This window comes from Loxodonta africana, chromosome 2 (genome assembly GCF_030014295.1).
Source record: "Loxodonta africana isolate mLoxAfr1 chromosome 2, mLoxAfr1.hap2, whole genome shotgun sequence".
In the NCBI taxonomy this organism is placed as follows: domain Eukaryota; kingdom Metazoa; phylum Chordata; class Mammalia; order Proboscidea; family Elephantidae; genus Loxodonta; species Loxodonta africana.
This window is the reverse complement of record NC_087343.1, coordinates 197,377,635-197,402,155: the sequence shown is the minus strand read 5'-3', so window position 1 is coordinate 197,402,155 and position 24,521 is coordinate 197,377,635. Positions and strand designations below refer to the sequence as shown.

The window sequence follows — 24,521 nt, the reverse complement described above, 5'->3', positions numbered from 1 at the left end:
CCTTTAGGTTAGTAGCCTAGTGGGAACCATGAATTCTTTTCCCCTGGAGAGTAAGCCTTTGTTATTAAGAATGCTATGGGCAAATTTCAAAATGGTTACTCTACCACCACCACCACCACTATAAGACATAAGGGGATTTTTCTTGGCTTTTCACCATGAGAACCTGGCAGGGTTCCTGGAGTTAAGATCCATGAAAGTCTGGTGCCCCTCCTAAGACCGGGCCCCCAGAAGTTTCTCTCACAAGTCCACACTCAGCCTCCAGCAATTTGTCAAAATTACCACTTAAGCGCAGAACCCTCTGGAAACTCTTCCCACTCTTCTGACTGGCAAACTCTTACTCCACCAGCAAGCCTTCTGTGGGGACACCCTCTCCAAGCTCTCTGTACACCCGTTACAGTGCCATGCCCTGGGTGTTGCTGCTGCTCTGTCAGTGTTCCTCAGCCCGAAAGGGCCCCCCCCGGCAGCTGAATCCTCCCCTCACCTGAGGCAGAGGAGTCATGGGGCAGGCACTGTACCTCCCCTATGGCCCTTTTTTCATCCTAAAGGGACACCAGGACACCTTGGCTGCCCTTGACCTCGGCCCTCTACAACCGGGGAGAGAAAGGGAGGTGTGGAGGGGAAGGAACACCTGTGCATGACACCTGCTGTTCAGGGCAGTAGGGGAAGGAATCTGGCTCTGAAGGCAGGATCTTTCAAATCCCAAGCTCCACCCTTTATCAGCTCTGTGAGCTTCAGTAAGCTATTTACCTTCTCTGTGCGTCACTTACTTCATCTATAAAACTGGTTAATAAACAGTATCTAGGTCAGTCCCACAGCCTCCGCCACCGGCCGCCCCTCTGCCAGCAACTCCAGCGCCACCTCGGGCCGGCGGTCCTCGGGCAGGAGGGAGCGAGGCGGGCCGGCCACTGACCGGGCGGCGGAGGCGGCGGGGACCACGCCGGAGCAGCTCTTCCCGCGCACCCTGTGCGGCATCTCCGTGGGGCCCGCCAGGGAAGACCGTGCGCTGTAAGAAGTTTCCACAGCTGGAGGAAGCCTACAAGTGGAATTTGGAATTCCCGAAGTGCCTTTGTGAAAAGCTGGAAATAATTTCTTTAGAAATGTCTCTTAGTTTTCCATAGGACATCCAGAAACCATGAACAGCTTTAGTCGTAAAGAGTTTGACTGCCATTTCCTTGTTGCAGGTTTTACTGCCAAGGACATTCTGGACTAAAAAACTAATGAAGTCTCTTCTTCAGATGAAGATGCCTTGGTGACATCCTAAAGGAACATCGAAGATGGTTCAAAGCTCTTCCACGTGTCACCCCCTTTTATGCCGTCAAATGTAATGACAGTAGAGCCCTGGTGAAGACCCTAGCTGCTATCGGGACAGGATCTGACTGCGCTAGCAAGACTGTAACACCACTGGGGCTTGGTGTACCTCCAGAGAGGATAATCTATGCAAATCCTTGTAAACAAGTATCTCAAATTAAGTATGCTGCCAGGAATGGAGTTCAGATGATGACTTTTGATAGCGAGGTCGAGTTGATTAAAGTTGCCAGGGCACATCCCAAGGCCGAGTTGGTTCCAAAGCAGTCCGTGGCCTGCGTGTTAAATCTGGTACCTGTCTTACCCATGTAGTGCTGCCTAACAAGTGGATGGCTTTAACAAAGAGTTTATTCCTTCAACAGTAAAGTAGGCTGAAAGTCCAAATTCAGGGCGTCAGCTCCAGGGGAAGGCTTTTTCTCTCTGTCAGCCTTCTCATCAGTCTTCCCCCAGACTAGGAGCTCCTCTGTGCAGGGACTCCGGGTCCAAAGGACACACTCTGCTCCCAGCACTGTTTTCTTGGTGGTAAGAGGTCCCCTTCTCTCTGCTTGCTTTCTTTTATATCTCAAGAGATTGCCTCAAGACACAACCCAAACTTGTAGATTGAGTCCTGCGTCACTAACACAACTGCCTCGCATTCTCCCTCATTAACATCATAGAGGCAGGATTTGCAACGTATAGGAAAATCACACAATACTGGGAATTGCAGCTCAGCCAAATTGATACACACATTTTGGGGGGGGCAGTGCCGCACTCAGAACCAGCAAGCTTCCTTTGGAATGGGCTGAAGAGCTAAATATTGATATCATTGGTGTCAGCTTCCATGTGGGAAGTGGCTGTACCGACCCTGAGACCTTTGTGCTGGCCATCTCTGATAACCGCTGTGTCTTTGACATGGGAGCTGAGGTTGGTTTCAGCATGTGTCTGCTTGATATTGGTGGCGGCTTTCCTGGATCTGAGGATGTGACGCTTAAATTTGAAGAGATCACCAGTGTAATCAACCCAGCAATTGACAAGTATTTTCCATCAGATTCTGGAGTGAAAATCATAGTTGAGCCAGGCAGATCCTATGTTGCATCAGCTTTCACCCTTGGTGTTAATATTGTAAAGAAAATTGTATGAAAGAAACAGATAGGCTCTGATAAAGCTGAATCAAGTGAACAAACCTTTATGTATTATGTGAATGATGGAGTTTATGGATCAGTTCAACTGCGTCCTTTATGATCACGCACATGTAAAGCCCCTTCTGCAAAAGTGCCCCAAGCCAGATGAGAAGTATTATTCATCTAGCATGTGGGGACTGACATGTGATGGCCTTGATTGGATTGTTGAACACTGTGACCTGCTAGAAATGCATGTGGGTGATTAAATGCTGTTCGAAAAGTTCGGTGCTTACACTGTTGCTGCTGCTTCTACTTTCGATGGGTTCCAGAGGCCAGCTATCTGCTATGTGATGTCCAGGCCAACATGGCAACTCATGCAGCAAATCGAGAGCCACGACTTCCCATCTGAAGTGGAGGAGCAGGATGTCAGCACGCTGCCTGCCCTGTGCTTGGGTAAGGGGCGTGCAACGCCATCCAGCGACTTGTGCTTCAGCCAGTACTAACGTGTAGGTGCCATTTCTCTAGGTGTTAACCGTGAGTTTAGCTTGAATTAAGGGATCTGGGGGGGACCATTTAACTTAATTATTGCTAGTTTTGAAATGTCTTTATAAGAGTTAGTTGGCACAGATACAACAATATGGAAGACTAGGAGATGGGGTCACACTTATCTGTGTTCCTGTGGAAACTATTTGAATATTTGTTTTATATGCATTCTTATTCATTTTTCAAACATGCTACTAAAGAATGCACCCAGCTGCCGAGCAAGCATTTGTACCTTGTCCAGTGGCAGGATGGGCCAAAAGCTGTGTTGTAACCTGCCTTAAAGTATCTTCAAATAAATAAATAGTATCTAGTGGGTGTCTAAGGATCCCTGGTGGCACAGTGGTTAAAGTGCTCAGCAGCTAACCTTTTGGTTCAAAGCCACCAGCTGCTCCTTGGGAGAGAGATGTGGCATTCTGCTTCCATAAAGATTACAGCCTTAGGAACCCCTTGCGGCAGTTCCACTGTCCCATAGGATAGAAAGCTGGAATCGACCGTAGTGGGTTTGGCTTTTTGTTCTACTGGGTGTTTGTTTAGTGATGGGAAAACGGGCAACACTACGGGTGATGGTTACACAACGTGATTAATGTCACTGATATCATTAAACTGTACACCTAAAAGATGCTGAATTGGGAAATGTGTTATATCTATTTCTACAACAATAAAAATACCTTTAAAATAAATAGCACCTAGCTCTCAGGTGAGACATTAGTGGTTCGGAGGTAGAATTCTCACCTTCCATGCGAGAGACCTGGCTTTGATTTATTGCCAATGAGCCCATGTGCAGCCACCACCCATCCATCAGTGGAGGTTTGTGTACTGCTATGATGCTGAACCGGTTTCAACAGACCTTCCAGATTATGACATATAGACTAGGAACAAAGGCCTGGCAAGCTACTTCTGAAAAAAATCACCCAGTAAAAACCCTATGAATCACAGTGGTCTGATCTGCAATCAATCACGGAATGGCAAAGGACTGGGCAGCATTTTGTTCAGTTGTACAAGGGGCTGCCACGAGTCGGGGGGGCCAACAGCTCTTAGGTAGGATGGCTTAAGGGAAATAACCCAATGTAAAGAAACTTTACCTTGTGAATGCTCAACAAGTGTTCCTTATTATTACTACGACGACCACGCTGGCCAAGCACCATGCCAGATGTGCCTACACCCTGGGTTCATTTAAACCATGGCCTAGCCAACAAGGCAGGGATGTTAGTCCCTCTCGTGGAGGAAGCAACTGAGGTGCAGAAAGGCAGAGCCATCTGCTTCCCCATGGCAACCACCATTCAGACCTCTTCCTTCCCTACAGTGGCTCAGTGGAGGCCCAGGGTGGGAAGTGAGGGGGGCTGTAGATTTGGGCTACACTAGGCCCAGCCCAAGGCACCCACTGGTGTGCTATGCAGAGAAGGTGGAGGATCGCAGGGGCATGGGGCAGGTAGCTGCGCCTCTAGCCCAGGCCGTGTCAGCTGTGCTGTGAGGTGAAGGAATCCTCACGTTCTCCAGAGCTCTGCCTACTCCTCTTTCCCTGGTACAGGTGGAAAGGAACTTCAAGGTTTTCCTCCATGCCAGGTGACTACAGGTCTGGGGGCTTTGATATCATATCCATCCCCACCAACTCCAGGGGGCTGCATTACTGTCCCCATTTTATATAACTCCCAGGTGACACAGCCAGGGCTGCCCAGGAGACTGGTCACAGAAAGCATCTCATTCCCCTCTCCTGGGCCTGGAGTTGAGAAAATCCCTCCCTCCAGCCCTGCACTGTGGTTCTGGCCTGTGTGCCCCTCACTGTAGTACGTGAGGCCAGTTTAGGTTCACAAGGGCCCTCAGCCATATATCTGAACAGTCACGTGAAGTCTGAAGCTTCACCTCAGCCATCTTTGTTTAAATCTCTTGGCTTATGCACAAGTGGTACAGTGCACAACCCATACAACAGCACACAGCAGCCCTGAGATTATCCCAGCAGAGTCTTTTGAGACCAGCACTGTTGACTCCACCCTCCTAAACTCTGGGCCTCAATCCTTCCCTTTTCCAGCACCTCAGGTGTCCCAACATTATCTTTAAGCCAACCTTAACTGGTTGTAACAGTCTCCTCTGGCTTCTGCCCCAAACATTTGCAGTCAAACACCTAGTAGGGGCCATCTACCTTGCAGGGCCTGCAACCTCGCGTTCTCTTGTTGGCCCCAGGCTTCCCTCAGAATGTTTTCCCAAGACCAATCCCAGGGCTTCCCTCGGCTCTTGCTCTTGATCTCTCCTTGGCATCTGGTGATCACTGGTGATCTGCCCTGTACTTTGGGAACGCTCCAGAGATTCTACTTCTCTGCATCTTCCTCCTCCTCCTCAGGAACGTCACCTGCCCTCCCTCAAGCCAAGACCTCAGTCCTTGCCACTGCGCCCTGTCTGCCCTCAGCCCAGTCCTGCAGATCTATTTCTTCAGTTGCCCTCCTTTCTCCATCTACCTCCATGAGGCAGGATGAAGCAGCCCTCCTGGGGGAGATCGGAGTCCAAGCCCGACAGGGCCTGCAGGTGGCCAGACTGCCCAGAGGGGCACAGAGGGAGCGCCCTGGAATCCCACAGGCCTGTGGGGGCACAGGAACCTTGTGCTTTGGGTTTCTCCTCTCACCCGGAGCTTCCCCTGGATGTGTTGTCCCCAGCCCTGCACCAATTCCTTGCCAGCTTAGAATTCAGAAAGGTGTCATCTTTTCCCCATCCCCTACCCCTCAACCAAAGGTGACAAACTAGTGGCCCACAATACATTTTGTTTGGTCTGCCATATTTTTTGAAAGTTTCAATTGCTATCTTTTAAAAATCAGAAGATTTCACTTAAGGATCCAGAATTCTGGTTTCTTTTGAAGAAACAGGAGATCTGGCAACACTAAGTCCACACTCCTGCCTGGTGACAAACAGCTGGAGCTGAGCCTCAGCTGTCCCTCTTTGCGGGGCTTGCACCCTGGTTTCTGGAGTTCCAGCCCTCCCTGCGTCTCAGTCCACTGACATCAGCTGCCTGGCTTCCAAACTGTGTCTCTGCCCAAGGTGGCTCAGAGCAGAAGGGCCAAAACCAGGCTGATCAGAGATGGTCCTGTTCAGCCCCGCTGGCCCAGGAACCCTCCCACCATGCTCAGATCTCAGCATTTGAAGGAGGGTGAGTGGGGCAGGCAGACAGCAGGGTGGACAGTCCCAGGGGGCCTCACTCCAGCCTCTCCCCATCACTGTTTATTGCTGGTGGTGTCCAGGCACAATGTATGTCCTGGCCCAGCTCTGCCTGCCACTGGGCTGGCTGTCGGTAGCTTCAGGCCACTCACATCCTATGGGAGCTGGCCTGGCCCAAAGCCTTGCACTGGGTGAGCAGCAGTGTAGCCTGCAGGCACAGGCTTTGTACTGTCCAGCCCACTCAGCCGAATGTGCACCAAGGGGTGGCAGCCTGATCGCAGTCCAGCATGATGTTGAGGACCGTGCAGGGGGCTCCACCCACAGACAGCGCTGTCCGGGCATCCACACGGTACCGCACGGTGCTTAGGCCTCCCTCCCGGTCCACCTTGAATTGCTCCTAGGGAGGAATGGAGGGGAAGCATGCACTCAGGGTTTCTGGGGGTCAACTGTCCATTGATCCTGCACAGCCGTGTCCTCAGAGGTTCTGTGGTCCCCACTGAAGAGGAGGAACCCAAAGCTCCCAGAATGGGCGCCCATGCCCATGGCTACAGCCCACTGGGAAGTAGGACAGCAGGGGTTCTTGTTGGACTAAATGCTTCCTGGTGAAGAGGCTGTTTGAGTGACAGGGCATCTGGGATTCTGGCACCTTTGTCTGAGCTGACCCCACCCTGGCCTGGATCCTGAGGTCTCTGTGACCCACAGTGCCCAGGGTGCCCCTAGCGGCCACCAGTGCAGGACATGGCGCCCAAGCAGAATGCCCATCAACTGACCAAAGGGCAAGCAGAGGAGGTCAGGCCGCATAAGCCCCAGGAGTGCTTGGTGACTTGCTTGGGCCAACTGGTCCCACATCACCACCTACCCGTCCCCAGTGAGGGGCCAGCCAGCACCTGTTTTTGAGCTGCAATGCGCTTCTGGTCCCTCTTGCGCCAGGCTGGGTCATGCAGGTGTTGAAATGTCTTATACCCAGTTGTGATTCCGGAAGGGCGGAAAAGCTAAGGAGATCAAAGAAAGTTAGTGTCAGACAGCTCCTCCCTGGAGCTCTGGCCTCAGCACCAGCACCCTGGGGTCCCACAGCCTACCAGGGAAAGAGTCAGGGGCCCACACTCCCACTTTACAGAAGAGGAGACAGAGGTGCAGAGGGCAAGGGACAGTTAAATGACCACGAGTCAGGGTCAGGGCTGGGATTGTCTCCAAACACCCAGAACTGCACCTGAGGAAGGAGAAGGGAGGCTCAGGGTCGTTACTGCTGTGATGGCTGAGGGAGGCGGGGCCCAGGAGTATTACCTGGAGTCCAGCTCCTTTAATGCGGCGGTAGAACTCGTCATCCTCACGGCCCCAGCCCCAGAAGCGGTTGGACATGCCGTTGCACTGACAGAGACAGGCAATGTCACTTGCCTGTCCTCCTGGTGCACAGCATGGTCTCCTGTCACTCAGGGGCACCCAGCCCGCGCCAGCTCATCCAGAACACCCTCTCCTCCTCCTCCCCTTGTTATTCTGAGTGAACACCCAGGGGTGTGCATGGCAATGTAGTCTCTGCTGTTGTGGCTCCCCCAACCTCTGCAGTAGGCAATTGGGGAAAATAGTCAGCACACCCCAGCCTCTTTCCCTTTTCTAATGGGGCCTTGGAATTGTACGTGATGATCAACTTCTCAGAAACTTCTGACTAGCCTAAGGAGCCCTCTCTGGGGAATGGGCTGAAGGGCCAGCTCTTGCTTGAGAACTACCCTCCCCCCATACTCCCATTTCTCTGGGGTAAGTCTGCCCAAATCTCTTCCTGTGTGTGAGAGGGACAGGAGGGCTCTGTGGTCAACACATTCTGTCACCTGGCTCAGGGGCTCAGTTCCAGCCACAGCTTGAAGAGAGGAGCAGGACACCTTGGCCCAAGCCCCTCAGTTCTTCCCACCCTGTGACTGATACAGGGACAGGCCCAGGACATGAGTCAGACCAACTAAGAGCCAGTGTGACTCAGTTCTAGGCTCCTGTTTGGGTGGTTGGGAAAGGGGGGGCTCTATCTTCCAGCAGACTTGAAGCTAGAGGGACACAGGTGGCAGCTGGGACAACCATCTTGCACCCTCAAGTCTGAAAATGAACTCAAGAGAGGGAAGGTGGGGCCGAGATGTGGAAGGAGAATTGGGGTCTCGGGGACACTGTCTCAGGCTGGGCAAGCTGCACTGAAGCCAGACCCCCACCTCCCACCCAGACTTCTCAGCCTTGAGAGCCAAGACACCTCCAGTTTCCTTCAGCCCCCCAGGAAGGTGGCTCTGCTGCACAGCCCTGACTGCTGAGCCCTCCCTGCTCCTCTTGAAGCTCTCTGGCTGCTCCGGGCTCCCTGCAGAGTGCCAGCGAGGGCTCCGTCCTCCCAGTGGCCTCCCTTGGGCAGGCGGCTCACCAGCTGGTAGTGCTGCTTGGAGAGCAGCAGGATGCCGCCCACGTAGGTCTTGTAGTGGTAGAGAGGGTGAAGCTCCGGGGAGGCCACGTGGAAGGGCCCGGCCTCAGGGAAGCCGTAGTCCAGCTCCTCATTGAGGGGCAGCAGGTCCACGTCGTGCATGGCAATATAGTCTGTGCTGTTGCTGCTCTCCAGGAAGCCCACGTTGATGAGTGCCGCTCGGTTAAACCTGTGCAGGGTGGCTGAGGCTGGGCACGCAGGGGCGAGCGTGTGCACCACACTCTCCCCGTCCCACCCTCCGGGGGAGCCTCTTCTTCACGGGGCTCTCCCCGGGACTCCCTCGCACCAGTGCTGCCTCCACCCTGACACTGGCACACCTGTCTCTCCATCCATCCCACAGGCCTGTCTTGAGCACCTACCATGTGCCACAAACTGTTCAGAGCACCAGGGACACAGCATGAAAAAACAACGTCCCCGCCCTCCAGCAGCTTACAGTTCAATAGGAAAACCAAAAAACCAAACCCGTTGCTGTTGAGTTGATTCCAACTTATAGTGACCCTATAGGACAGAGTAGAGCTGCCCCATAGAGCTTACAAGGAGCACCTGGTGGATTCGAACTCTTGACCTTTTGGTTAGCAGCCTGAGCTCTTAACCACTATTCCACCAGGGTCTCCAGTCTAACAGAACGAGACAAAAATAAACCAACAAACGTGTAATCAGCTCGATGATGGTAAGTGCTGTGGAAAGGCCGAGAAGGGTGAGAAGGGTCAAGCACTGTCAGGGATGCAGGGCTGTCAGGGAGGGTCATGGTAACAAGGTGACATGTGAGTGGAGGCCTGAGGCTGTACGGGATAAGTCGCAGGAAATCAGGGGGATAGGGCCCCAAGCAGAGGAACAGCAACCGCCGAAGCCTGAGACAGGAGTAGCCCCCAGTGTGGCTGGGCAGAGTGCGGGAGGGGAGTGCGGGGGGGAGGTTGGAGGTACCGGTGGGCTGTGCAGGACCTGGGGGGCGCTGGCAGGCTCCTTTAGCCCACAGAGGTGGGGGCCCAGGGAGGGTTCTGAGCACAGGCATGCCGTGCTTTGACTTCAGCCGTACAGGCTCAGTGCACCTGGTGTCTTAAGAAAAGGCTGCAGGGACAAGGGGGAGGCAGGGAGACCCGCTGGAGGCTGCTACAACTGAGGCAAGTTCATGAAGGCAGTCATGGAGGTGATAAGAAGGAGGCAAATTGCAGATGGTTTTAAAGTTGAAGCCTAGTGGATTTGCAGAGGAACTAGACTGGTGTGTGACTGAGGCTGACCCCGAGGTTTTCCGGCCTGAGCTGCTGGAAGCGCTGGCTGGAGCGGGGACAGAAAGCAGTAATTCAGCTCTCACCTTATTAAGCGTGAGATGCCTCTGAGGCCACAAGAGGGGCTGCATGGGCAGCTGGGTGCCAGTTCAGAGCTCAAGAGAGAAGCCAGGGACTCAATGGGACCCCCAGGAAGAGACTAACTAGGAAACGGGGGATCCTAAGCACCGAGCCCCACGGAGCACCGATTTTGAAAGACTAGGGAGATGCGGAAGCAGCAGCAAAGGAGACGAGAAATGGTGGCCAGTGAGGAAGGGGGAGAGCCAGAGAGTGCTGTCCCAGGGGTGGGGGAGGTCCTTTAAGAAGGAAGAAGAAATCCACTTGGCAAATGCTGCTGGCAAGTGGATGGGACGAAGGTGAGGATGGGCCTGAGAGCCGATGGGGAGCAAAGCCTGAGCAGGTCAAGAGAGAATGAGGGAAGGAAAGGGGTGGGAACAAGGAGACACTGCTCTCTAGGAGTTCTGCTCCAACAGGGAGCCAAGAAAGGGGGGAACCTGGGAGCAAGGGGGCCACTTTTTCCTTTTAGATGGGAGCTAGTTTGTACGTATGCATGCTGATGCAAATGCTCCAGGAAGAAGGAAGAACTGAGCGTGCAGGAGGGAAAAGGGTCGACTGCTGGAGTGACGTCCTTGAGGAGTGAGGGGGCTTGGGTGGGAGCAGGCATGGCTCATCCTCAATAACGGGCAGGAAGCTGGATGTGTGTACAGACACTGGTAGGTAGCTGCAGGGATACTTGTGAAACTTCTCTTCCAATTGGTTGTATTTTCTCAGTTAAACAGGAAGCAAAGCCACCAGTTGAGAGTGAGGAACGAGAGGTGAGGGGAAGGTGGGAAATGGCAGCTGTGAAGGAGAGGGAGAGCCGAAGGACAGAAGAGTGAGGTGACCAGCGTACGGATGCCTTCTGGTAGCAGTGGTCATAAGGGGGCCCAGCAGTGAGGCTGTGCGTGTGGATGGTTTTCTCCAGCCATAGTCGGCTGCCCGGGTGCAGGTGTGCAGTAGACAGAGTTGGATTCAGTAGGCTGGGTCTTGCCAGGCAGGAAGGGGAAAGGGCATTGAGGTGTATGCAGGGTGTGATTTAATGTATGTAGACTCATGGCCATGGAATCAAAGTCAGGTCAGGAAAAAGTATGGACTGGAGGGAGGGTGGTGACATGTGAGGCATCTGCAAACTAAAGGGCCTAGTGGGGTCCCAGAACCGGTAGAGTCCCTCTTCCAGAGGGAGGGCTGGAGGGAAAGGAGAGGAGGCTGGAGTATGAGATGCTTGGACTGTGGTTGTCAAGGGCGTAGTCTCTGGTAATGGCAAGTATTTTAGGGTGATGGCAGCTATGAGCACCTTGACCCTCCCTTTCCTGAATCCCCATGTCCAATCCATCAGCAAGTTCTGTCTCTATTCCCCCTCACTACTTCTCCCACCTTTCCTTCCACCACTCTGGCCCAGCCGCCATGGTCTTAGACAACTGCACTGACCACAAAGTGGCCTCCCTGCTTGCCCTCTGTCCTGGCATAATCTACTGCACATACATTAGCCACAGTTAGCTTTCTAAGATGGAAATCAGATCAGGGCCCTTCCCAGCCTCAAACCCTCCCTTAGATTCCCATCTCCCACCCTCCTGCCACTGCCCATGGAAATGCTCCCAGCCTGAGACACGCCGAGGCTGGCCTGCTGCCGGGAAAGGGAGCAGGCCTCGAGAAGCCAGGCAAGGCCAGGCCCTGGAGAGGAGGCACTGGGCCAGAGGGGAGTGTGAAGGTGGCCCCTACCTGAAATGGTCCACTTGGTTGAGCACATAGATGTGGTGCTGGATCTTCTTCCTGCTCAGGAAGCGATGCAGGTGGGGCACGAAGACCAGGAGCTCCTCGAAGCGCTCGCGGAAGGGCACCAGCACTGCCAGGCGGTGGGGACCCCAGGATGGGTCTTCTTCCCAGTGCTCAGGAGGCAGCTCTGGGGGGCAGACCCGAGGTGGGCCTGGGGTCTCCTGCCCTTGTCCCCTGGCCACCTGGGCCACGTCACCTGAGCAGCTGAGCTGCAGCCAGAGCAGGGAGAGGAAGCCCAGTAAGAGACAGGCAACGAAGAGGTGGAAGACAGAGCATTTCCGGGGCAGGCCAGCAGGAAGCAACCTGGACCTGGGACAAAAGCAGGCGGTGGGTCAGAGGGCAGGGCCAGGCCCCTAAGAGACCCCTTCCTGGCCTCCCCGAGAGTCAGCACACGTGGCCAGCCCACCCCAAGTGCCTTGGAGTTAGTGCAGAAGCAACTTCAGTGCTTTTGCTCGAGCCGCTCCCTGTGCGTTCGAATCCTGCCCACCTTTCTAGCCCGGCCCGTGCCACTCTACTCCCGGGAAGCCCCATCACCACTCTCAAGTCACAGAACTGTCCCAGTTCCTCAATGCTTTCTCTGTGAATCCTGGTCAGACCACGAGCTGCCTGCATGCAGAGCAAGGCTCCTCTGTCCTTGCACTCTCCCCTTCCCAGGACAGTGGCTCCATGTCCTGAGCCCATGGCAGGAGCACCACCTTACAGACATCCAAGGCACTCCCTTCCAAAGCCGCGCCCCTGCAGATCCACCCCAGCAGAAGCCTCAGCTTCATCCTGCTCCTCAGGCTTAGGAGAAAGACCCCAAGACAGGCGTGGGTGGTGGCATCCATCCCAGATGTAGTCACCAATACTTATGCTGGGAGGATCAGAGCTACCCCAAAACTAATGCAAGACCCACGGTGACAGCGTTAGTTCCCTGAACAAGTTTTAAAGCTTCAGACCAAGAGGCAGCCCATGTGACGAGAGATGAGGGACAGAAGAGGGGAAGAAAGATGAGGGCTCGGGACAGCCCCAGCTCGTTTCAGAGACTAGAAAGACAGCTGAGCATCTTGGACATTGGGGTGATGCTGGGAGAGGCTGCCTTTTAGGTTAGAAAGTACAAAGAATTCACCTGATTCCTCTGCCCTTCTCTCTGGAATTCCTGAGGATGCTGAAAAAGGAGCTGAGGAACCCAAGAAGAGGAAAGCTTCCTCCACACTTTCTCTGAAATAATCTGCAAAGGGGTCAACTTTTTAACTTCCATTTGGCTACCAGGTCCTGAAGAGTCTACCCCCTAAACCCCACTTTGATCATGAACAGCACTCCTCTGTTTACAAGGTGGAGTCCCTGAGTGGCACAAATGATTAAGAGCTCAGCTGCTAACTGAAAGGTTGTTTCAAGTCTACACCAACGTGCCTTGGAAGAAAGGCCTGGTGATCTATTTCTGAAAAATCAGCCATTGAAAGGCAACTGATTTGATTTGTTTGTTTGTTTACAAGACACAGGCCAGACTCTTTGGCTTGACAGTGAAAGCCCTTTGTGACCCGGCCCTTCTCAGGTTGCTCCCTACTGACCTGGGGCTGTCACACTGTGTGACACCCGTCATAGTCCTTCCTGCTCCAGCCCTCACACAGGCTGCTCCATCTGCCTGAATTGCCCTTCCTTATCTGCCTGGAAGCCCCCACTGACCCTCAGGACAAAACTCCAATGTCATTGTCAGCACTGCCCCACCCAAACACCTCTCTGGGCTCCCTCCCATGGGCATCTGGTGCTGCCCTCCTTTAAGCACGACTGTCTTCCACATTAGGTATCCCGGGGCTCAGACCTTGTCAGATTCACGTCTGTAGCCCCAGCCCAGGTCAGACAGTGAGGGCATGCTCATTTGCTTGGTAAGTTAGAGGATGAGTCAAAGCAGTCAGGGCATGCTTAAGGCCACACACTAGAGCCAGCCCAGCTCCTACCTTTCTCTAGAGGCGCACGTGCCAACCTGTAAGCCAGCAGCCCTGAAGCCAGGCCCAGGTCCCACACGTAGGACTTCTGACTTACCCCCCACTGTGCTGTGGTGATGCTTTCCACTGGGGAGGAGCAGAGCCCAGTCCTGGGAGTGACCTGGGAAGGCTGGAACCTCTACAGATTCTCCCTTGCCCTCTAGGCTCTTTCTGAGGGTGGAGTGGAGACCAGGGAGACGGACATGGGGTAATATCCCGCCTTGAGGCAAAGGAGCAGTGACCATTAACCAGGGCATGGATTGGGCATTATCTGCACTTGCTGTTCCCTCGGTCCACCTTCACCTTCCTTTGGGGATCACGTCCCCACAGGCAGCCTCATCCTGTGCCCCAAGGGCCCAAAGCGCTGAGCACCTTACCAATTCTGCAAGACGGCAGGCACTGAGAACAGCTGTCCTGGTGCCACCTGGTGGCAAACTCCAAATCTGCAGTCCCAGCACTCCCAGGCCCAGGCCACCCAAGCTCTAAGGGGCAATTCAGACCAGGATGTGTCTCCTTCACCAGTCTGTGCCCAAGGCTAGGAGGAGGAGGATTTAAACCCAGGCAGGCTGGCACCAGAGCCACCACTTTTAACTGCTACACTGGCCAGCATTTGTTGCATGGGTCTTTGTATCCCTGTATGAAAGGCACAGAGTTGACATCAGTACATTTTTCTGGCTATCATGTTCCAGAGGTTTACGGAAAGGGATCGGGAACTGGAAATGTTCCTCCATTACTTTCCTTTCTTCCCTCATACAAACCCTAGTGATACAAGGTTTGAACATTTAGCTGTTCTAGTTAAAGCACCCCAAAACTGCAAAATGACTGGAAGACAAATGGCACCTCATCTGTGCCAGACACAGTGTCAAGGGCTTTACATACATGATCTGCTTTCATCTTCAGACAGCCCTGCAGAGTAGATATTATGATCCCAATTTCAGAGATGGAAAAGCAGAGGTCAGAAAGATTAAGGGCTCCGTTCCTGGTCCCCTGGCTATTAAAGGGGTTCCAGTCCTGACTCCGAAATCCGTGCTTTCTATTACATTCCTGTCTTATTTCAACAAGAAGTCTGCAAAAGCCCCAAAAGTAAAGAGTTGTGCCCACTAAGTTCCAGAAGCTTTTGGCACCTGGCAAACTTAAAAGACATAAATGGAATGAGGTGTCATTTGCTGGGTGGAGAGCCACTATCAGGTGTTCTGCGTGAGAAGTTTTCTGGGCATATCTCAAGACTGAAGTGTTGGTGTCCCCCTAAATCTAGGCAGCCAATACCTTTGACCTCACTCTGCTTTAATGGGAAACATCATTAGATGTGGTCTGGGCCAAGTTCACATCTAACACACAGAGCAGGCCCCTCTGAAATATAGCTGCCCTAGAAATGAATTTGTGCATGTGTGCAGGGAGCCCAGAGCATGCCAAGAAATGACCAGCCAGCCAGAGATACAGAGTTTTCGTCTGTTCGTCTGGGTGATCATCAAAGGTTGGGGAAGCACAAGGGAGAGAGCTAGGGTCTAAGGCCAAATGGATATAATGAGGAAGGCAGAGATCAGGGAAACGGGATAAAGACCCTCAGAGACGCAGGGGCAGACACACACATGCCAACGGAGTCAGAGACCCGCAAAGAAAGACAGGGAGCGGCCAGTGGAAAAACACAGACACAAAGAGACCCATAATGCGAGAACGAAGCTCGGAGCAACGGAGACTCGCAAAGAAGGGCAGAGACCCCCACAGGGGGACAGAAACTCACAAAGAGCGGTCAACGGAGACCTGCAGAGGCAGAGACCAGCGGAGTGACGGAGACCGGTGGAGACGGAGGCCCACAGGGAGCGAGGCAGAGACCCAAACAGAAGAAGCCAGCGACCCATACGGAGAAGCACAGAACCGCAGACCCGCAGAGACGGAGACGCGGCGGCCTCGGGCTCGGAAACTCCGCGGGGCCGCCCGGGAAGGAGCACCGGGGAGGACAGACCCCGGGCCGGCCGCCACCGCTCACCTGCCGTCCTCCCAGGGCAGCTGCGCCGCTTTCCGCCGGGAGGGGAACATCGTCGGGGAAGGCGGCGGCGCATGAGGCTCAGCTCCCAGCCCCGGCCGGCCGGCCTCCCGGGCCTACGCGGCGCCTCCGCCCCCAGCCCCGCCCCGCCCCGCCCCTCGGTCCGCCTGGTCCGCCGCTCCGGCTGCGCCGTCAGCTCCCCGAGCCGCCGCGCGGAAGGTTCTGTCCGCAGGGGAACCACCCGTCTGCCGCTTCACTACCCAGCGGACTCCTAGCTGCCTCCGAACCCGCTGGACATCCCGAGAAACTGAGGCCCGAGGGAGAGTGACTGGTCAGAGGCCACCCAAAAAGTCACTGGGCTGGGACTGGAATCTAGATTCCAGACTCCCAAACCAGTTCTCTGGGGTGATCTGCATCTCCCTTCTCCCAAAGGCGGGAAACATCTGGACATCCCAGCTGTCAGCCCAGATGAAGCATACTTCCTCTGCAACTAGCTTGAGGGGAGGGAAGGAAAGGCCCAGCTCAGGGCTCATTCTTGGGTTCAGCCTTCACCCTAAATAGTAGTTAAGAGCCGGGCTCTGAAGACAGGTTGACTGGATTGGAAACCTGGCTCGACTGCTTCACTAGTGTTTTGGGGCAAACCACAATCTCTCCGGATCTGTTTCCTCACCTGGAGATACATGTGGTTACTGTTCTACATGATTGCTATGAGGATTACAGGAGAAAATGCAAACACACGTAGTACAGCTCTGGGCACATAGTCAACGCTATATAAACGATAGCTCTCATCCAGGAGAAGGGCCTTCCATGGAGCAAGAACTAAAAAAAAAAAAAACTAAAGAACTAAAGAAGAGAGTAATTCCTTCCTGTCACGGTGGGAACTTAGGCCCCTCTGGGCCAGCCTCCCACCTGGGAAAAGAGAACAACAGAGTTGTTAGACTTGGTCTCCCTTGCTCTTCTAGGCAAACTAAGTTTCATAGTAAATAGTTAATATCTATTGAGTTATTAGTCCCTGGGTGATGCAAGCAGTTTGCACTTGATTACTAAAGGTTGGCAGTCTGAATCCACGCAGCAGCTCCATGGAAGAAAGGCCCAGTATGCAGCTTTCATAAAGAATGCAACCAAGAAAACCCTATGGAGCAGTTCTAGTCTATAACACATGGGGTCACCATGAGTTGGAATCAACTCAAGGACAACAGGTATTGCGTTCTTACTATGTGCCAATCATTGTTCTAAATTATTTACTACTGTTATCTCATTGAATCCTTATGAGTTGTTGCTAGGTGCCATCTAGTGGGCCCCCAACTCAAGGCAACCCTGTTGTGATGCATAGTTTTCACTGCCTGATTTTTCAAAACTAGATTTCCAGGCCTTTCTTCCTAATCTGTCTTTGTCTGGAAGCTCTGCTGAAAACTGTTCAGTGTTAGGGCAACACACAAGGTTCCACTGACGGGTGGTGGCTGTGCTTGAGGCACACTGGCCAGGAATCAAACCCAAGTCTTCCACGTCAAAGGCAAGAATTCTACCACCACTGCCCCCCTAACCTCATGAGTAGGTACTCATTATCCCCACTTTAGAGATTAGGCAACTGAGGCACAGAGAAGCAAAATCAGGATGTGAACCCAGGGAGTTTTGTTCTATGACCTCAACCACTGTGCTTCAGAGAGGACTTCACTATGTGTGGGGAATTAACCATTCCCAGCCCATATTCTTCCCTCTTAAGCCCAGAAGCCTAAAACCCACTCCTCCCTGTTCCTGCTGAACTCTCCCAGGGCACTGCACCCTACAGCAAACCAGACCAAAAAACCTGTTGCTGTCAAGTTCATTCCAACTCATAGCAACTGGATAGGACAGGGTAGAACTGCCCCATGGGATTTCCAAGAAGCAGCTAGTGGATTCAAATTGCTGACCTTTCGGTTAGCAGTTGAACTCTTAACCACTGCGCCAGCAGGGCTCCACCCTAGAACCCTGGCAAATCCAGCCTAGGTTTGGCTAATGACAAAGGCCAGGCTGACCCCCTACAGAGAGCAGTCAGGGAAGGTCAATGATGGATGCAGGGAGGTGGGGCTGTGACCTGACAAGCACAAGCCCACCTTAAGGAGACAGCCATCTACCAGTCCAGCTAACTGTTGCTGCGCCAGACTGAAGCCCCACTAGTGTCAGATCTGATTCACCTCAAGAAATCAGATTTCACATAAAAATTCAAATTCTTAACTAATTAAAAAATGTAACATCCACAGTGACGCCATGCTGATAGTACCCTTGATATAATGTGTTAAGAATGGCACTTTACCTTCCAATACCCCATAATCTCAGTTTAATCATGTAAAAAACATCAAATTCAATTGAAGGAAATTCTACACAATATCTAACCAATAGTCCTCAAAACTGACAAGGAAAGTCTGAGAAACTGTCACAGCCAAGAGGAGCCCAAGGAAATATGACAACTAAATGCATTGTGAATGGGATCCTGGAACAGAAAAAGGACATCAAAACTAAGGAAGTCTGAATAAAGTATGGGCTTTAGTAAAAAATATATAATGTATCAATACTGATACATTAATTGTAACAAAAACACTATACTAATGCATGATGTTAATAACAGGGGAACTAGTTTTGCAAAGGAGTCCCTGGGTGGTTTAAGTGGTTTGCACTCGATTGTTAACCTAAAGGTTGGCAGTTTGAACCCACCCAGCAGCTCTGTATGAGAAAGGCCTGGTGACCTGCCTCCGTAAAAATTACAGCCAAGAAAACCCTATGGAGCAGTTCTATTCTGGAACACATGGATTGCCATGAGTTGGAATTGACTTGATGGCAACAAGTATCTGCAGTGTTTCTGTAATTCTAAAGCTGTCCTTTAAAACGGAACACCTAAGTGGTAACATATTCTCAGATCCCATCCTTCCAGTAGGGCTAAAGCAGTCAAGCAGTCCCCAAACTTTTCTCATCCCCAGTCTCCCGCACACTGCCAGTGCAGTAGAATGGGGTTCTCTTTATATATGGCCATTCTGGCCCTGAGCTTGTAGTTCTGCTAAAATGATTTGCTAGGCCACAACCTTGCAAAGGGACTTGACAGTTTTCTATGCAAATAAGGTACATAAAATCCTTGTGGGAATTGGTCAATCACTATGCAAATTAGGTAGCTGTAGCCTACCAAGGGGATTAGTTGGTTCTTGTTCTTTGTGGGAGATGTAAGCTTACAGAAGGGTTAATCCCACAGCAGCTGGGGGGGTCCTCACCACCATCGAGAGCTGGGAATGGTCCGAGTCCCTGTGCTGAGAACCGCCTATACCCAGGAGGCAGGGTTCTAACACTGAAGACAGTGCACAATGGCATGAGAAGGCGAGATGCCCCAGCAGTGGCACCAGTGGCAGCAGCACAAAATGGCAGGAAGCAGGAGACCTGCACAAGATGGCTTGGGTGGGCTTGCTGGCCCAGAGTGAAAGAGCTAACTGCCTTTGGGCAGGAGGCTTGCCGGTGGAGTAGTGTGCCTTGTCAATGGAACTAAAGAGTTTTGACACTTGCCTAAGCAGGGCAACGGCCAAGAGGAGGCTAGCATGGCCGAGAGAAGACAAACATGGCTGAGGGAAGGGCCTACTAGCCAGCCTAGAAGCGTGGCCTGCCAGCAGGCATGACCAAGAAGCCAAGAGCTGTCCTGACTGACAAACTGATCCTGTCCTACATTGTTCCTAATACTTTCAAGTTAATCCTGATCCTAAATTGTAGCCTATTACCCAATAAACCCCGTAACTGAGTACGGTCCCTGAGTCCTGTATGACAATTGCCAACAAATTACTGAACCGAGCAGAGAAGCAGACAGTGCCACGGGGAGGCGGCTGGTGTCAGAATTGGTAAAAAGGTTGGAGAGAGGATGTACGTCTGACCTCCACTTCATAGAAATCAGCTTTAGACTGATAATGGTTCTTCTCTCTCCTCATGAAGTTGGAGGACTTCTGAGCTACTAGCACATTACACCCAGATTAACCTCCTGTTAACTGTATCTTCAGGGGGTTCTTCCACTCCTACCTGGGGCTCAAGGCTCTTCCAACTCTAACCCAACCCTCCCTTCCAGCTTCCTCACAACCCTCTCCCTACCTAACACAGAATGTTCACCCATCTCCATACAGCTGATTACCTCTGCTTCCAACCATCACTGCCCTGCCTTCTCCTTCCATCAGAATCCTTCCTCTCCTTCAAGTTCCTTGCTGAAATCCCTTGCTTGCTTAAGTCCATCAATATCCTCACCCCAACAGCCCAGGGACTTGTCCTTCCTACACCTGCAACACTGCTCTGCTCAGTGCACACCAGGTTCCCTTACTGGCACCTTTCTGCAGCACCCACGATGACTCCATCCACTGACTCTGGAAGAGTTGCGGGGGGGGCAGAGCACCTCACAAGAGAGCTGGTACAGAGGAAATGGTGTGGATTTGAGACCCAAGACAATTCACCTGGTGGTTGGTCTTAGCAAGCCCACTACTCCATACAGGAAGGAAGTGGGGGGAGAATGGCAAGAATGAAACTTATGGATGGGGATTCATCTTGGAATGTGAAGTCTTTGCCCATTGAGAGAAGTGACGTTCCCTGAAGCACCTCAGTGTTGTGCCCACTGGCTACAGAGTAACTTTACAGTGGACAGGAAGTCAATTTTTTTTTTTTTAATTGGGAAACCAACACAACAAATTTAGACTTGTTGAAACTAAGATCCTGCAGGACCCATCTCCAACCAGCACCAAGGCCTGTTTGATTTGATCCTGGTTCCTCTGACCCCCCAAAAGACAAACCATGTGAAGAAGTCGGGGTCAGCCTCAGGGCCACTTTTCCACACTGCCACCCCCTCGATCCCCTCAACTGACACACACCCTGGATCAGCAGGCTGGGTGTAGGGCAAAGGAGGGAACAGTGAGGATATCAAGGTGGCAGAAAGTCAGTCATGCCCCAACCTGCTCAAAGTCCCCAGTTAGCAAAGGAAGACAGAAGAAAGACTGGCTTGCCCACATCCCTCCCCCACCCCTCCAATCCCAGACAGTAGGCCCATATCCCTGATCAGTAACACTGTGACTCTGAGATGTCATTGGGGCTCTTAGAGGTTTCACCAGCCCCTGAGTGATTACTGCACAGGGCCCAGAGCCCAGGGGAGGGGGCAGGCATTTGCCCCACCACCTGCTAAGTATCAGCTAGCCAAGCTGCTGCCCTCAGCTTGTGCCTGGGGTGCCTGCAGCCCCTTGCCCCCTCAGAGCATCCAGGACTGGGAATACTCCTCCTGCCAGAGAGGATCAGTTCCAGGAGGTCCTTTCTCCCCCAGCCAGGGAGGAAGGATGGCCTGTAAAGCCTGGGATGGCTACACAAGCTTCTTGGCTTCAAAGAAGCTCTTGAGGTGCCGCATCTGCCAGACGCCAATGGCCACGAGTATGAGGGTCTGCAGGATGGACCACCACAGCACGCGCTGGTTGGTGCTCTCGCTGGTCTGCCGGAAGCGCTCCTCCCGCCACTGTGGGAGGGAAAAACAGAAAGGAAGCCTGAGTTGGCTGGGCCCCACCCAAGGCTGCTAAAGCTGCTGGGTTCCCAGCCCCTGAGGATATCCAGGCCCATCCAGCTTTGCCCAGGTTCCAACCAAATGCCTGCGAAGAGCCACACCACCTGCCTATAGTCAGGAATCACCTGGGGACTGTCTTCACCCCAACCAGCCAGGTGACTACAAGCAACCCCCTCATTATCCTAAGTCTGTTCCTCATCTGTGAGGTACAGGCCCCACCTGGTCCTGCCCTGGTGCCTCGAGAAGAGGTAAAGTAGTTGTGGCATCACCCCACAGGACAGTGCTGTCCTAGAGCACTCAGGGGTGGACATGCTCTGAGCTCTCTGCTCAGCTGTCCCAGACAGCACCTTGAAGATTGTGGGCACAGGTTGCAAATTGGTGGCCCAGGGGCTGGATTTGGCCTATACGTGCATTTTGTTTGGCTCACACAGTGTTTTAAAATTTTAATTAGTTGCCAACATTTAAAGCCCAGTAAGATTTCAAATAAAAAACTGAATCCTCTTGAAAAACTGGAAGATCTAACAACCTGGGGCTGGCATTTCTGCAAGGTGGCCCTCAGCTGGCACTGAACAGTAGGGGCTCCCGTTTAGATGGTCACTGTCTTACTGATCCCTATGATTACAGGCTCTTGGACACAGGTGAGTTTTAGATCCTGGCCCTGGGAGCACCTGAGCCATGGAAACAGCACCCAAAAGTGCTGGTATCACTCTATCACCTACTGTGTGATTTAGGGTGATAACTGCCTCTTAGAGCTGTGTCCTCAATAACAAAGTGGAGTCAATAATACCCACCCCACCTTCTAGTATTCCAACGAAGTGGTAAAGATACACAGGTAAGTCCTTTCAGGGCTTCATAATGAATCTCCCAGGTGACCCAGTGGGCAGCTTCTGGGAAGAAGCCCACTGCTCCTGGCCCAACCACTCACCCGCTGATAGTTCTGCTCTTTCTGGATCTGCTCCACTTGTTCAACCAGCTGTCTCACTCGTAGTTGCAACTCACTCAATTTGTCTTTGGCTGCAATTTCTGCATAGTCATTGGCGTGTTCACCCACCTGGATGTCCAGGTGAACTCTCTGGGAACAGACAACGGAGATCAGGGGAATCAGGGTGCCCTGCTCCATCCTCCTGCCACGACTGACAGCTCATCTCCCAACTTCCTTGCTTTGTTCATTTAGCCAACCCTGACTGTGGTCTCCTCAGTGTCCAACCCTGTGGGCTCTGGGCGCACAGGCAGGAATAATAAGCTTTGGCTGATGCTCTGACTGAGGAATATACAATAAGCTCAGCAACCGTATCCTGTGTGCCCACAGGAAACTCAGTCTTCTTAGGAGACGTGAAATCCCACATACTCATCTCACACCCACAGTACCACCAGTTCCCAGTCCTGGCCAGGACTAGAGACTGAAACTGCTAGTCCTACATGGGTCTACTTACCAGCATGCCTCCAGCAAAGAGGGAGAACTTGGTGGAATTGGAGTGAAGACAGATCTGATGCTCGCCAGGGGTATGGGAGGTGAAAGTGAACCTGCCCTCAGAGCCATACTGCCGGGCCAGGATGACCTGGAGGAAAAGAAGGGGCTTCAGTGAGTGTTACGACAGGCATGCGTTGGAAGGAAACAGTGCTTAAGGCCCTGGGTGCCATAAAAGTTGACGAGCAGTGCTTTGGGGACCTCACAACACTGAAAATTCCGAAGTTGCTCAGCCGTAGTTGCCAAATGCTTGTCTGAGAACTACTGGGGCCTGGGTGGAGATGCTGGTTATCAGTTTGCCAGACAACCCCTCCTGGGAAGGACTTTTCTTTATTAGTACCTAAACGTCTTCTAACTTGTGGTGAGCTGGGTTTTTTTTTAATGAAAGGTGACAGGAACAAGGGTTTTGGTTTTCTGTTTGTTTGTTTGTTTGAATAACTTTGTCAAAATTAAAAGCTGCTCATTCTTTTTGGAAAGTACCCTGTTTCTAAAATTCCAAAGTCTAGACATCACTGCTTTAAAGCTGACAAAAACCCCTCGATTTCCATCACCACAGTTAGTCTCCCCACCACACATAGAGATAGGTGTATTTACATCTCACCGACCAAGGAAATAGGTGAAGAAAGGTAACTAACTTGACAAAACTATGCACCAGTCAGTAAGAAGTTGAGAGGAGCAGCTAGCCCGGTAGGAGCCCAAGTTTGGCCTGGAATGAAAATCCAGGATCTTCCCACAACAGCAACTGTCTTTTCCCAGTTGAGTAGATGCGGAAACTAGGCGAGGAAGTACCAGCGCCTGCTTGGCCCGGCGCGGAAGTGCAAGGCGCAAGGCTTGGCGGGGTAAGGGTAGGCTCACCTTGTCCTCCGGGTCCTTGACTTCCACGAACATGCCAAGCCCGGGGGTGGCCGGCTGGTATTCCTCCCGCTGCTTGTCATACAGCTGCGTCCGGTAGTTACCTGTGGGGGAGCGGGGAGAGCCCTGGTCAGAGGAGCCCGAGGTGGCTCTGGCCCGCGGCCGCCAGGACACGCGAGGTCGTCTCCCCCCAGCTCTCGAGACCTGACTTTCCCAGACCCCCAGCGCCAAGACCGCGATCTTCTTCCAAACTACCCTCCTCCCCCCGCACCTATGACCATGGTCTCGTCCGGAATCTCCTCAATAAAGCATTTCTTCTCTGTCTCCCCGATGTGGAAGTAGAGAGCGCTGCTGCGGGCGGCAAAACACAATAGCAGCGGAAGAGCCCGCACCACCTTGCCCAGCCCGGCTCCAGGCCCGGGCCGGATAACCCGCGCGCCCTGCTCCGCAGCCATCTTGCCCATGCAGCCGCAGTCAGCCGCGCCACGTAGCCCTGCCGCCGCCGCGTGGCCTGCCGGGACCGCGAGTTCGACCGGACGGACTACAAATCCCGAGGTGCCTCGCGGCCCTGGCGCGGCAGTCCCTGATTGGGGCGCCACTCGTACCTGAGTCCGAGTTGGGGTACGCAAAATTGCAAAATTTTTTCTGTTGACTCTTGTCGCGGCCGGGCGACTGGTGATGATTATCAGCGTTTTACAGATGATGAATCTAAGGCGATTTCTTTGAGGTTGAGGAGCGAATTTCGAGCAGAGGCAGGATTTGAAACTTAGATGCCTAATTTTCCTCGGCACAGCATCTGTCACTCAGAGTTTGCTTCTGTTTTTAAAAATGGAACTTTAAAATACTGACATAAACAATGCAGGAATTTATCCTTGAAAAAAAAAATTCAAAGAGCCCAGATCTCTCTTTACCACTTCATTGCTCCCAAACTCCATCCACTCCTTAGAGGTGACTGCAGTTATAAATCAGGTCTGCATCCTCCCAGGTCACTATGTGGTGCAAACGGTTTGCAGTGAAATACTTGTTGGGACCCACCCAGTGGCTTTGCAGAAGAAAGGCCTGGCAATCTGCTTCTGTAAAAATTATA

At 52.7% G+C, this 24,521-nt stretch overlaps 2 protein-coding genes and 1 pseudogene across 5 annotated transcripts; 1 reads left to right on the top strand and 2 right to left on the bottom strand.

Annotated features, from left to right (window-relative positions):
- Positions 1 to 996: 996 nt before the first annotated feature.
- On the top strand, positions 997 to 2,915 carry LOC100665088 (ornithine decarboxylase-like; annotated as a pseudogene).
- On the bottom strand, positions 1,146 to 15,696 carry B4GALT7 (beta-1,4-galactosyltransferase 7). Of its 4 annotated transcripts, none has more exons than XM_064279226.1 (6): positions 15,585 to 15,696; positions 11,580 to 11,942; positions 8,479 to 8,704; positions 7,374 to 7,492; positions 6,977 to 7,081; positions 1,146 to 6,486 (listed from the first exon to the last, which is right to left on the bottom strand). In XM_064279226.1, the coding sequence occupies exons 1-6, from the start codon at positions 15,632 to 15,634 to the stop codon at positions 6,453 to 6,455; spliced, it is 897 nt and encodes a 298-aa protein (XP_064135296.1). In that variant the 5' UTR covers positions 15,635 to 15,696; the 3' UTR covers positions 1,146 to 6,452. The 4 variants fall into 4 exon arrangements, with proteins under 4 accessions (XP_064135296.1, XP_003404738.1, XP_064135297.1 ...); XM_003404690.4 differs by having other exon boundaries at positions 1,464 to 6,486; positions 7,374 to 7,457; XM_064279227.1 differs by having other exon boundaries at positions 2,340 to 6,486; positions 7,374 to 7,457; positions 11,580 to 11,842; positions 15,585 to 15,652.
- Positions 15,697 to 20,221: 4,525 nt separating this feature from the next.
- On the bottom strand, positions 20,222 to 23,913 carry TMED9 (transmembrane p24 trafficking protein 9). The gene is made up of 5 exons (XM_003404689.4): positions 23,706 to 23,913; positions 23,438 to 23,538; positions 22,548 to 22,673; positions 22,040 to 22,186; positions 20,222 to 21,069 (listed from the first exon to the last, which is right to left on the bottom strand). The coding sequence occupies exons 1-5, from the start codon at positions 23,896 to 23,898 to the stop codon at positions 20,920 to 20,922; spliced, it is 717 nt and encodes a 238-aa protein (XP_003404737.2). The 5' UTR covers positions 23,899 to 23,913; the 3' UTR covers positions 20,222 to 20,919.
- Between the last annotated feature and the right edge of the window lie 608 nt (positions 23,914 to 24,521).